This window comes from Protopterus annectens, chromosome 14.part0, assembly GCF_019279795.1.
Source record: "Protopterus annectens isolate FY-2018-M chromosome 14.part0, PAN1.0, whole genome shotgun sequence".
In the NCBI taxonomy this organism is placed as follows: Eukaryota; Metazoa; Chordata; order Ceratodontiformes; family Protopteridae; genus Protopterus; species Protopterus annectens.
The window spans coordinates 614983978-614998174 of record NC_056748.1 but is presented as its reverse complement, the minus strand read 5'-3'; the positions used below and the strand labels follow the sequence as shown (position 1 = coordinate 614998174).

General features: G+C 33.7%; 1 protein-coding gene across 1 annotated transcript in view; it reads left to right on the top strand.

The window, feature by feature from the left end:
• Positions 1-14197, top strand: part of PKD2L1 (polycystin 2 like 1, transient receptor potential cation channel) — a 505878-nt gene that overhangs the window by 291008 nt on the left and 200673 nt on the right. The window contains exon 7 of the mRNA XM_044056364.1: positions 13051-13221. Within this exon, the coding sequence (XP_043912299.1) occupies positions 13051-13221 (171 nt within the window). The remainder of the gene's footprint in view (positions 1-13050; positions 13222-14197) is intronic.

Here is a 14197-nt window from a genome sequence, read left to right as displayed (position 1 = left end):
AGAAATTTAACATTAGTGAATTCAATTTCTTAATAATTATTTTTGTAGGTGGGAGTATTATTGATTGTATTAAGTATAATATCTTAGGGAATACTATCATTTTAATAATTGTGAGTCTCTCTTCCATGGTAAAAACATATTGTTCCAGCTATTGAAAAGATTTTGTATATTAAGAAGACAGGTACTATAATTATTATGTATAATAGATTTGATATCTTTAGTTAATATTATACCTAAGTAAGTTATCTGACCTGAGTTGGGTATATATTTGTTAAAATCATTAATGAGGACATTTTTTCATGTGTATATTGGTAATATTTTAGTTTTTCTTCATTGAATATTAAACCAGAGATATTTTTAAAATCCATCATTTTATCAAATAAGGACTGCATAGAAGAGTTAGATCCTGCTGATGTAATTAGAACATCATCTGCAAAAAGTTGAATTTTAGATATTGTATTTTCATCTATATCAAATCCTTCTATATCAGTACTGTTTCTGATCAAATTAGCCCAAGGCTCCATTATTAAAGTAAATAATAGTGGAGAGAGTGGACACCCTTGTTTTGTACCTTTAAAATGGGTATTTTTGTGAGACATATGTTCCTATCTTAATGTAAGCCAATGCTCCTTTATATAGATGTTCAATTAGATTTACAAATGCATCTGAGAAGTTTGTGCACTTCAGTAAGATAAACAAGTAGTCCCAACTTACTGAATCAAATGCTGAACTTATATTGAGACTAATAAGTGTAAATCTTTCTTTTTCCTATTTGCAAAATCAATTAACGTTAAAGTTCTCCTTATATTATCAAAAGTATTTCTATTTACAATAAAGCCTGTCTGGTCTATATCTATAATGCCTGGGATGATTGTCTTTAATCTATCAGCAAAAATACTCATAAACATTTTATAGTCAACATTAAGTAATGAAATAGGTCTATATGAAGTGCATCTGGTTGGGTCTTTATTGGGTTTTAAAATTGGTGAAATAAATGTGTATTGCCAAGATGGGGGAGTTGTTAACTCATTTTGGGCCAAAATAAAAACCTTATGTATTAATGAGTAAGTACTTTTGGGAAGAATTTTATAGATCTCTGGTATAATACCATCATTACCTGGTGCTTTGTTTGATTTAAGCTTGTTTATTTGTGTAATAACCTCTGTATATGAAATATTTTTATCCATTAGTTTAGTCTGTTGTTTATTAAGTTTTTTGTTCATGTTTGTAGTTATAAATTTCTTTATTTTATCTTTAGGCTCCATGTTAATGTTATTATGATTAATTTTGTGAAAGTGATTTCTAAATTCATCTAATATTTCTGGTAAACTAGAAACATTCTTCTTTTTCCTTGGAGAGAAAATTTCTTTGATATGATTTTGTTTATTCAACCTTTTTGTTTTATTTTTAAGTCTATGTAAGTATTTGGGACTTATTGAGTAAGACAAAACTTATATTTCTCTAATGTTATTTTAACTTTATGAGTTAAAATTTCTTTGTATTTCTCATTTAATTTATTTATTTCTTCAATGACTTTTTGTCCATAATATTTTCTTTATTATTATGTTTGTATGAGTCTAATTTGCTTTGAATATCTAGTAATTCCTTGTCCCAAGATTTCCTTTTATTATTATACCATCTGATACTTTGTCCATATAAATATGATTTTAAAGCATCCCAAACATAAACAATGGAGACTTCAGGTGTATTGTTTAAGTCTAAAAAATGTTGCACTTCTGAAAGTATATAATCTTTATAGTCTTTTAGTTGAGTTAAGTATGCTGGTATCTTTTTGATCTGAACATTGTAAGTACTTTTTATCATAAACTCAAAGACAATTGAATTATGATCTGATATAGGACACAAAATGATTTTAGAATTAATTAAGTCTGTTACCATCTGGTTAGAAATAAAGACTATATCTATTTTTGAATAAGTTTTATATCTGTTAGCACAAAAAGTGTATGGTAATGATTTTGAATCTATCTGATTATTAATATCATTCAAATGATATAAATTAACAAAATCCTTTAAATGTTTTGCATTAGATGTAATTTTCCTTTTTCCTATAGTAGTAGTATCTTTTTCATGTAGGATACAATTAAAGTCACCTGCTAAAATAATATCTCCTATAGAAAATGATATGATCTTATTGAGATGGTGTTTCACTGTATTAATGCCAATTCCTGGTATCCAGTATACATTGATTAATGTATATGTCTTTCCATTAATCTGTATTGTAGCCATATAAAACATTCCTTTATCATCTTTATAAGACTTAATAGTTTTAGGCATGGGTATACTTTTATTCCATAAAATAGCCACTCCTCTTTTTTTCTGAGTGTGTTCTGAACTAACCAAGGCTGTATATTTATTAGTGGCTAATTTATCAATATCCTTTTTCAGGAGATGTGTTTCTTGAAGGAATACTAAGTTGGCCCTATGCAAATTAATTTAGCTCATTAAACCTGCCCTTTTACATGGGTTATTCAGTCCATTAATGTTTAAAGAAATTCCTTTTAGAGAAATCATTTAGCTTTTATAAACATATAAAACATATAATCAGAATAACAATTAACAAAATAAATGATATTATACCTCCTCCTTTAGGTGTACCATTAATTATAGCTGTATTTATTGAAAATCTTATGGGATTTTGTATAAGCTTCACTTTTATTTGTAGTGACAATGAGTTTATAAAATGTGTTGTGGATGTCAGAACTATATACAAACAACAATAAACAGGTGAAAATAATATTAGGATTAAACATTGCACCCAGCCTGGAGTTAAGAACTCCAACTTTGAGTAGCACATACCACTCAAGTTATCCCCTATCCTAAGCAGCAGTACCTCAGCTGCCACCATATCAATTCAATACTAACTATTATTAACTAAAGTTAACCTCATTTAATTAGATTATCTAGTAAGACAAAGCTAAACAATTTATAAATCAGCTTCATATAAACAAATGAGAACATTTAGAAACAGCTCATATTACTATGTACATCTATTTTGTATAATACACTCATAATCAAAATAGCATTCTAATAAACTTGATAATGGGAACCGAGAAGAGAGAGAGAGAGAAAGGAAGAGAGAGAGAGAAAAAAAAAAGGGGGCATATCTATATATTAGTTTATTAAAAGTTTGTAAAAATAAGTTCTTATGTTCATTTGGATTCAATAACTTAGGCTATTATGGTTCAGACATTGTATATATTAGGGTATTCCTACTTTCTGCCATAGAAATGTAGTTAACAATTTTAAAAACTTTAAATTACTTGCACCAAAGCTTTCTTCTCATGCTTATTATTGCCAGTAAATAAAATATTTATACTCATACATATGTTTACAAATCATACTGCACAGCAATGTAAATTCCTAGTTATACATAAATCATTGTGAAGAAAGCCATCTGTATTTTATATATCTGAACTGCTGCTTTAAAATATGTCACATGACAGTTTCTTCTAAGATATAATCATAATGATACTTGTGCTTGTCAACTAGATAAGTCAAATGATTTATAGCATTATATATGTTTAAATCATAAGTATTTATATACAATAATATGTTGCAGTCATGTAAGCTTTCAAAAACATGTGTATATATGTTTTACCTTCTATGCCTTCTAAAATATCTCACTTGCTTACTATGGCATACTGAATCATTTAAAATCATTATAACTTTCATATTTTATAAATTACATCTTAAATAAGTAAGTTGTTATAAAGAATAACTCACATTTAGATGTCATAAAGTTCGTTTTTCATCACAAAGTCGCATTTACAGCAGTTCTACTTCCTGGAACAGTGTTCTTCTTGAATCTGCGGTGTCAGTGTGAAATCAGGGGTCAAAGTTCAAAATGACTGCATTCAGCTTCTCTGCGTGTATTCTGAGTATTGAAGCTTTTAAAACAACTCGAGGACACTATTCACGAGGTAACCCACATCCCAAATTGTCTCCCTTAACATTCTGGCGGGAATTTTAGTTAATGCAAGTGACTGACATTCATTTAGTAATACAAATGAAACTAAACAGTGCAAAACCTTCGCGAAGTATTTTACAAGTCATTACAGTCTCTATGACAGTGAAACCAACCCTACAGTTATTTAACATATTATACAACTTATTTTTATATGCCCCATTTCATTTTCTCATACAAATCTTATTATATACATATATCAGTATTATCAGAAGCATATAACTGTACTTATAAGAGAGAAAAAGAGAAAGAGAGAGAAAAAAAAAGAAAAGGAAGAGAGTAGAGAAAAAAAGAAAGAGAGAGAGAGAGAGAAGAAAGAAAAAAAGGATGCTACAAAGAGTATCTACAAAGAAATATTACTTGCTGTTTGTATTAATAAAGTTAAACATGAAACATATTACTTACAACTATTTTAGTTCTAATTATTTGCAATTATATCATGACATATTATTTGTAATCATGTATAAGCAATAAAGTCATGGTATAATATTTAGCAACAGTGTTTAAACAGCATATATAGTTTTAAAGAACTAATAAGTTATTATTTCACTTTTTCCATATTTTTCATCATACTTCTCTCCTTGCCCTCCCCACCCTCACTAAATGCATAGTTTAAAAAGAATGCCATTATTTAAAACAAGAAGAGAAAGAAAATGTATCAAATTACTAACCTTAGGTCTCTTTATCACAAAGAGAAACAAGTTGATTGATAGCATGTTATTTGTTCCTCAGAGAGTTTGACTATTTATGAAACAAAAACAGTTATTTGCACACAGAAAAATAACTTTGAATAAATCTTTAAAATATTTGTGGCTTTCTGGAGATGCAGTAACTGTATTTGAAGAGATTAAGAGAGAAGGAAAAATATATATATATATAGAACATGTCATTTGTTTTTTAGTCTTTTTTGCTTCTCTGAAGTCTTCCAAGAAGTTTCTGTTGCCATCCTCTTTAACGAAGGACTTGCCCATTCCATATCTTCTATTTTATCTAATATCTTATTTTTTTTAATATACAGCAAAGCAGAGTCCAAGTCTTCAAAAATTCTAGGGCCATCAGGTAAAAAGATTTTTAGTTTGGCAGGAAATAAAAGGTAAGTTTTGAACTGTGCTTTCTTAAGCTCTCTTATTAATGGCAAAAAAACTTTTATTTTAGTTATTACCAAGGAAGAATAGTCATTGTCAAAACGCACAGTTGCCTCATTAATTTTAATAGGTGCTTTAGCCCATGCAGATTTTAATACCATCTCCTTGTCATAAGATGATAAAAATCTTACTATAACTGATCTAGGATACTTTTTGTTAGAGTTAAAATTAGATAAGGACCTATGGGCTCTTTCAATACCAAAAGAAAATGCTTCAGACAAGTCTAAAGTTTTGGGAAGCCAAGTATTTAAAAAGGAAGTAATGTTGTTACCTTCTATATTTTCTGGCAGTCCAAAAATCCTAATATTATTGCGTCTAGATCTGTTTTCTAGGTCATCAAGTTTGGATTGTAGGTGTGTGTTCTGCTTCAGCAAAAACTCAATGTTAATTTCTTCTTCCTGGATTCTGTTCTCCATATCATTAACAGTCTCTTCTATGCCTGTAATCTGAGCCTTCTGTTGTTGCAAGTCTTGATGTAACAAATCCATTTGTTTTGTAGTTTTTTCTATGAAGTTATCAATTTTAGTATCCAGTTTGTCCCATTTTGGTTGTTAGTTGCTGAATAGTAGATATCAGAGACTGAAGCTCTTTCGTGATACTGGAATCCTGACTGTTTGCCTTACTGGAACTCATTTTGTACAGAGGTGATGAAAGAGAAATTTCCAAGATGATTTCTGACAGGAAAATTATTGAAATTTTCTTTCTTTTTTAGATATTATTCAAGAAACTGATATTCCAAACGTATTTAGAAAGGAAATTATTTCATTAGTTGATTTTTAAAGTAATTATTTCCTGTCAGTGCAGTTAAGTTGGTGGAGCTGAAGAAATCTGTTGCTATCCTGTGTTCATCCTTGGCCACGCCCCCCTATTATGCCTTTTCTGAATGACAACAAAAGCAGGGCAGAGCATGAAGTACTACAGTGGAGCAACAACTTGTCCTCATATTTTGGTCTCATGGTGTTACCGTTATTTAAACAAATGAGGCATGACAGGGCATATATAAGAAATCAGTTATTACAGATCCTTTTTTCCCCTTTTTGTTCTTATGAAATGAATAAATTTGACTGTGTTTGAATATATTTCTACAGGTAAAATTAACAGCTCTTAACCACAGGTAGCATGTAATCTACTTTCTTTAATTATCTTGGTCCACTTTAATCCTTGTTGTTATATTCCATTGGCCTTATAAAAGCTAAAGTATATGCTTGCATTATGTTGAATAGATTTAGTAATAAATTGCAATAAATGATGGTTTTACCATCTGCCGTCAGAGCTAGGAATCCAAAATATTCTTTTTAATTTTTTAAATGCAACGACTCATGTCAGCTTTATAAGAATATGTCTGCATTCAGGTAGGAGTCTGTTTATCTCACGTCTAATTAGCCTGGTGATCTATGGAGGTAAAAGTTTCAATTAGCAGCATAATGTATGCAAGTCTCACGTTCCCTTCTTAAAATGTTCATTTCAACATTTTTCATGTCCATTCTTCATTCTATGTTTTTGTTACACATTTGAGATTTCTAACACTATAGTAAATGATTGCAGCTTTTTTTGTTATAGTAAATGTTTCTACCCACACTCTCTATTATCTTGCAAAAAGATTGATTTGTTTTCTGATACCCATTTAATCCTTTTCTAAGTCACAGGGGAAGGAGAACTTATCGTGGCATTTAATAAGCGTAACACCTATTGACTGTCCCTGATTTTGCAGAATGTCCCCAATTTTTCTTCATATTTTTGTTCCATCCCTTGTAGAATGTTTGATTTTCTGGTAAATCACCAATTATTACAGTTAGACAGCAGAGGTTTGTACTTATTATTGCTCAGAAAATGCACATTGGTGCAAAAATATAAGTAGATTAGAGCAATGTTTAAATATTGTCCCTTACTTTGGTCTATTAATCCCCCCATTATTTTTGGCTTTGTGTCTGGAGAGCTAATCTTACATTGAAAGAAGGGCATATGCGCTAATACATACTTACAGACAATTTGAAAAATTATCCTTTCATCAACAGATTGTCTTTGGAATGTGGGAGGAAAAGGGACCACCCAACAAAACACCTCGTGGACAAAAGGGAGGTCAGGCTGCGTAAATAAGTTAATGGGCAGCAGTGCTAATCACTGCACCACTGAGCAGGAATATTTATTTATTTATTTATTTATTTGTTTGTTTGTTTGTTTGTTTGTTTGTTTATTTATTTATTTATTTATTTTACCTCAGAGGATAGTATCTATTGATTTTTCAAAATTTGCCTACAAGCTTTTTTCCTCTTTTTCTTATATACTTGCTCTTCAATATTTTAAACTACTAACATTTTACTTATTAACTCCTGGCATTTTTTCACAGGACTGCAGCTCAGCTGCTGACTATTTGAGCTTATTTTAACACACTGCTCATAGGCAGATATACTCCTTAGGTTTTAGAATTATAGCACTCTATGTGTAGTGTGTGAAAACAGGTCAAAATGGTCAGCAGCTGGGCATGGCTTCCTCCAGCTCTTAAAGATAAATACAAAAACTGAATTTATACAATGAACACATTGTCAGACTGGCAATATACCAAGAAACAGCCTCTAAAGTTTATTTTTATGATAGCCAGTACAACCCTTTCTTCCCATCTAGTCAGTGTCTCCATGGTTCTAGCCCACGTCAAAACAGAGTAAACTTACAAAACTGCTTAGCACGGGTATCGATCAGACCTTTTTAGGGAAAAGGTAAAGTGTAGAATCCAGTTGTCTTTTGGGGTAAGCCAATGTCAGACTTCTGTTGTTATTACAACGTGACCATAAAATAAAGTAAAATGTAAAATGAAATCAAATAACTTAAATTAAACCAATCTCAAAGTCAGTCCGTATGAGTTTGAAGGAGATGCTGTAGTCAAGATCAGTCCATTCATATTTATTCAAAAGGCAGATGAGCACTGTGTTAAGTTTTACAATAACCTTCAGTCTTTTATACATTTCAAACAAGGTAGTGCGGTAGCGTTGTCACCTCACAGCAAGACGTTGTGACGATTCTCAGCTAGAGCGTCTTCTGTGTGGAGGCATGCGTGAATGGGGGTGCCTTCATTGAAGGTTGCGCATCAGGGATGGTAACTCAGCACGTAAAAATCCACTGCCAAACATTAGTGGACCGGAGTTCCGCTGTGGCGACCCCTAACCGGGATAAGCCGAAAGAAACAACAACAACAGTTCTGAAAACCCCCTGTAACTTTTGGAGGTTCAATTCAACATTTTTATTGGTAGAAGTTACCTACTTTTGTTTGTAGGAGCCAATGAGGAAATAGCCGATCGCAGCAGGCTTTCCAGGGGCTACAGGGTCAATGGTGTTAGTGTGGGCTGGGACGGTCCTAGTGGGTGGGAGCAAGGTGGACTAGCCAATGAGATGTTCCAGTTAATATGCCCAATGGTGTGGGCTAGGGACGGGGATAGCCAATCATTGTGGGTTGAGGGACTTCTCCAATGGCTTTGCTGCATATGAAAAAACAGCCAATAGGAGGGGTCCCCAGAGTAGATGTCTCAAAGTCCTTTAGTTACTGTAGAGGTAGGGCAGTCCATTGCCATGTTTTTCAGGCCATTTCACTTAATGTGTGTTGACCTTGAGGTTTATGTAATTAAGCCTTGGAGTTAGTACAGATAGTACGCTCCCTCATTTGTCATCATTGCTTATTTTGGGCACCTGTTTTTTGCGATGATCAGTACCAGAATGGTGCCTTCATAAAAGTGACAAAACATTTAACTTACTTTTCAGGAATAAATACATGAACATGCATATAACTATGTACATTGGCTATCTTTGATAATCCTAATACTTCATTAATTACACAATTGGGTCTCCAAACAAACTGTATTTGGCAATGCATTTAAAATTGGGAACTCATTTACATTGTAATCCAGGCATGTTAACACTGGGGTAGCACTTTCTCAGTGGCTTCTTCGGATATGCCTTGTAGAACTAAAGGGAAATGCATGGGGCATCAAAAGATAATATTAAATAAAATATTAAAAATAAACAGGATATCGGTCGGGTGACGAGTGGGCGAGTGTTACTAGAACTTCGATGTAGAGTCAGGCCTTTTGTAAAGTGGCTAAGTTAAGTTAACTGAGCACTGTGATCAGTTTTACAAAGACCTTTCATTCTTTTTGGGTAAATCAATTTATAATAACTGGGTGGTTTACCTATGTCACCTCTGGAAGTTCAAATCAGCATAATTTATTGGTAAATAATAGTTAATTTTAGTTTGTAGGAGCTAATGAGAGAATCATTGAAGGATAGACTAATCCCAGCCAGTTTCCAGGGCTAGAGGGCCAATGGTGGTAGTGTGGGTTGGGGTAGTGTGGGTTGGGGTAGTGCTAGTGTTTGGGAGTGGGGAGGATTAACCAATGGCACGTTCTAGTTTTCATGCCCAATGGGAGTGAGTTGTGGGTGGGGATGGCCAACCTTAGTGGGTTGGTGGACTTCTCCAATGGTAATGCTGTATTTCTACAACTAGCCAATGGAAGTAGTCTTATGAGGGGCTGAGAGTGTCTCAAAATCTCCTATTTTGTGAAGTTGGCCAGCCGGTTGGCACGTTTATCGGGCAGTACTTTACTGTGTGTCAGCCTTGATGTTATGTACCTGATCACTAAGGTAGTGAAAATCATGCATGCTCTCATTAGTTATCAGTGATGTCCCTGGGCCCGTTTATTGTGAAAGTCTATCACAAACTGGTATCATTGTTAAAGTATCACCCCATTTACTTTACTTTTAATTTTCGTTATACTTGGAAAGGAATACATCATGTACAATGGTTGTTTTTGGTATCCTTAAAGAATTGCTGACAAAACAATGACTAGTAATTGTATAAATCATATGACCAGAGGATGTATCATAGGCAAAGTTGAAATAAAAAGAAAGAAACCATGTAGAACTAGTCGCAGAAACAGCCTCTAGGAAACTATACATCTAGGAAGAGCTTCTGAGGAATAGTATCTAAGGAATATGGTTTGGACAATATAAGATGACTGTCATGTAAAAAATAGAGAAATTGCAAGCTCGTGGTTTGTAAAATGAAAGAAGTGGTAGGGTATGCATTTCACATTGGCTAGTAAAAAAATGAAACCCACCATCTCACTAACCCAAGTGCAAATCAGGTGAATTTTTTTCATTCAATGAAATTCATCTGTTCCCGCCAGTGAGGAAACTCATATTTTCTAGCCAGTTATAAAGAATTCCCCTCTTCTTATCATTGTTGTAAAACTGTATCTATTCGAACTATTTGCAGATGATTATTAATATGGCTTGAACTGGATCTGATATAGTTAACTAATAAAAACGCTCATCCAAACAAAACTCCTTTATGAAACATTACTGGAGAAGACGTACTCTTTGAAACTCGATTTTGTGTGTGTGTGTGTGTGTGTGTGTGTGTGTGTGTGTGTGTGTGTGTGTGTGTGTGTGTGTTAAAACTCATTAGCTTGCTATTTAAGGGACCTAATACTATAAAGGGCTCAATCACTGAAGAGCCCTTCTCTGCTCTCAAGCTAATCCCTTTTGATTTCTCTTTCCGTTCATCTTGACTGTAGCCTGCTGGTGCCACCAGGTTGGTTTATCATAAATAGGGTTGCCACAGTTATTGGGGTTTGTAGCTGTAATTCTCAGACAGGTATTACATACGTAACCAAAGTTAAATAACTGTAGTACTCTTCAGTCTCGTTTTCTGTTTCATTTATACCTAACGTCCAGTCCTTCCTTGCCTGTGTCTCTCACCTAATATCAAATTATCGTTCCTCAAGTCTGCTTGGTCTCTCTGGTGCTCCATCCTCTGTGCTAAGTCTACTCTGTCTCTAAAGCTGTGAAATTATTCTTTTGAATGTACCTTTACCTGGCTAGAAGGCTCCCACCCATATAGCTTTCTTGACCATATTCTTTCCTGGTTTCCAGTATCCCACCAGCATAGCTCCTGTAGAATAGGCCCCTGCCTGCATTGCTCTGTAATGTATATACAGTGCCCCCCATGCAGGACCCATGTCATTGCTCATTTTCTGGGTTCATGGATCAAGAAGAAGGAGGTATAACTGACAAGCTCTTCTGCAGAATGCGCAGTAGCATTTGATTCCTGGGTTCATGGAAATTAGTTTTGATAATATTAGTTTAATGAATGGCAGCTTGATTAATTCACAGCATGACACCTCAATATAGATCATATTTAATATATATATATATATATATATATATATATATATATATATATATAGTTTAATGTCAAAAAATCGAAAGTCAAAACAAAACATGTTCAAAAATTCAGTTCAAATGCTCTGTGTGCTGCATATTAATGAGGCTGAGTTGTTGAAAGAAATAGCGAAAACATCAGAGCCAACATATTCTACATCCCTTCTCCTCTGCCTCCATTACCAACAGTGCACATTCTAGTACTTCCACTTACCTGCACTTTTTCAGCAATACTAATATACCAGTTCAGTACTGCAAGACACTCTAATCACATTTTTGCAGGGAGGCAAACCCGCCTGCACCCCCCACACCCCTTGCAACTTATATATTCCAACTCCAAGATCGCACTACAGTGAGAAAAGGGATAAATTTTCCATTTCGCATTGTACCATGATCTGTAGTCAAAATATCGACCACATATAAATGAATGCACAGTAGCATTCGCTTCAATGGACTCTTGCAGACATGATGGTCGGCAATATGGGAATCAGTCAACTGACATTCGGCATTCCCATCTTTCCTGGACCATCCTTATTCATTTTAATAGTAAACCATATATATATATACACATATATATATATATATATATATATACGGGTTCACTACATATGACCGAAAGTTCATATGACCGAAGCCCATTTGACTGAGACCAAATGACCGAAAATTCATTTGACCGAAAACCCATATGACCGAAAACTCATTTGACTGAAAAACAGCACTGGCAGGTATATGCCCTGTTCCCCACTGTAGTGCGACCCTGGAGTGTGAATATAAAGTTAGGGGGGGTGGGCGTGTAGCCCCCCCACATTTTGCAACCAGTTTTTACTGATGTTATATGTTTTAATGCATTTTTAATGAATACACATGTATATAATAGTGCATAAACTGCAATTATGTGGGGGGATTATCCCCCCACATCCCCCTAACTTTATAGTCCCACTCCAGGGTCGCACTACAATGGGGAACAGGGCATATACCTGCCAGTGCTGTTTTTCGGTCAAATGAGTTTTTGGTCATATGGGTTTTTGGTCAAATGAACTTTTGGTCATTTGATCTCAGTCAAATGGGCTTTGGTCATATGAACTTTCGGTCATATGTAGTGAACCCATATATATATATATATATATATATATATATATATATATATATATATACACATATGTGTGTAGATAGCTAGATAGATGTAGATAATGTGGCAATGGTTGAACTGATGAGAGGTCCCCCCCCCAACATCCCACTAATAATTATTTATTCCAAATCTGAGATAATACAGTCCCAGGGGAAAGGGCATATTCTCCTGCCTCATAGATTGCATGATTTTGCACAACTGTTGACCATCTTTTTTGTTGATCAAAGTATGATGAATTTATCTATCTATATGTATGTGTGTACATGTGTGTGCACATATATACAGATAGATAAATTCTATACTTTACAGTTCTCTCACATTGGGATATGCCCTATCATGTATCATTCCATGTCTTCAGCACATCTGATGTTTCTGATTAACTGTGTTGCTTAATGTTTGGTTTCTTACTGCATGTGAGGATTATATCATTTTAATGTCCATACCCTAAATATGAGTAGTTTGTGAGGTCAACTGACATTCAGAGAGTATGACTAGTCTTTTGCCTCTTTCTTTTTCTCCCACTGTTTTGCTGAAGCTCAGATATACATATTTGTAAAATATAATATTGTTTCTTTTTTCAGCTAGCACTTGTTGCCATCGCATTCAGTATCTTTCGGACAATCAAGGTGAATTCACTGTTGGGAAAGCTTCTGAAAAACCCAACTATCTATGCTGACTTTGAATTCCTGGCATTTTGGCAAACACAGTACAACAACATGAATGCTGTCAATCTGTTCTTTGCATGGATTAAGGTAATTTAATTTCGCTTGATCACCTACAGTCTATTAACATACTACTGCTATTATGGCTGTTGCAGTTTTCATGTTATCAGGTCAACAAATAAATGTTTTGTCTTAGTTCCAAATGGTATTAGCATTACAACCTGATAATGTGATTTGATAAGATGAAAGCACAATTTGTTCACGTCAAGTAATTATTAAATATGCATTTAATGCTGAATTTTGGCATACAGTGAAACAGAAAGCCAAAAAAGTGTTGTTTCAGAAGGTGAATAATATATATATTCCAATATAAATACATGCATATCTACAATCATGTGTCATCATCATATGTCCAAGCTGTTCTTAAAAATATCTATAGTTGTGATTGCTTTAATATAATTTGGTAGTCTAATCCAGGCATCACTTACACTGTCAGACTACCAGTTAGTATATCTGATATTCCTATATAATCTTCTATTCTGTTTAATGCTTTGCTACTATTTTTTGATAACCCCGAGCATCCCCAAATGTAGTTGTCTCTAAATCCCATATATTCCTGAATAAGGTCTCCTCTTAGATATCTATAGGCAACACTGTACAAGTTCAGATGCTTTAATCTTTCATAATAATTTAAAAGTTCACATCTATTGATGCCCTTGATATATTTCTGCTGTAGTGTTTCCGGTTTACTCATGCAAGATTTTATAAGGTTTCCATATTATTATTGCATTCTCTAGTTTGGGTCTAATGCAACTTATCAACAATGAGTTCATCATTTCTGACAGCCTATAGTTTTAAACTATCATTAACCATTTGTTTGATATGATTAGAAAAACTCTCCTCTCTAGATGAATGAATTGAGTTCAAACATTAATGGATCTGAGATTATATGTTCGTAAATTGAATTTACACTTGTCATTTCTGAATGAAGTTTATGTTGACAATCCACTAAGAATAGTTAGTACACACTACCCTCCCCTCCATCCTGCTCTTATGTGTGAACTTG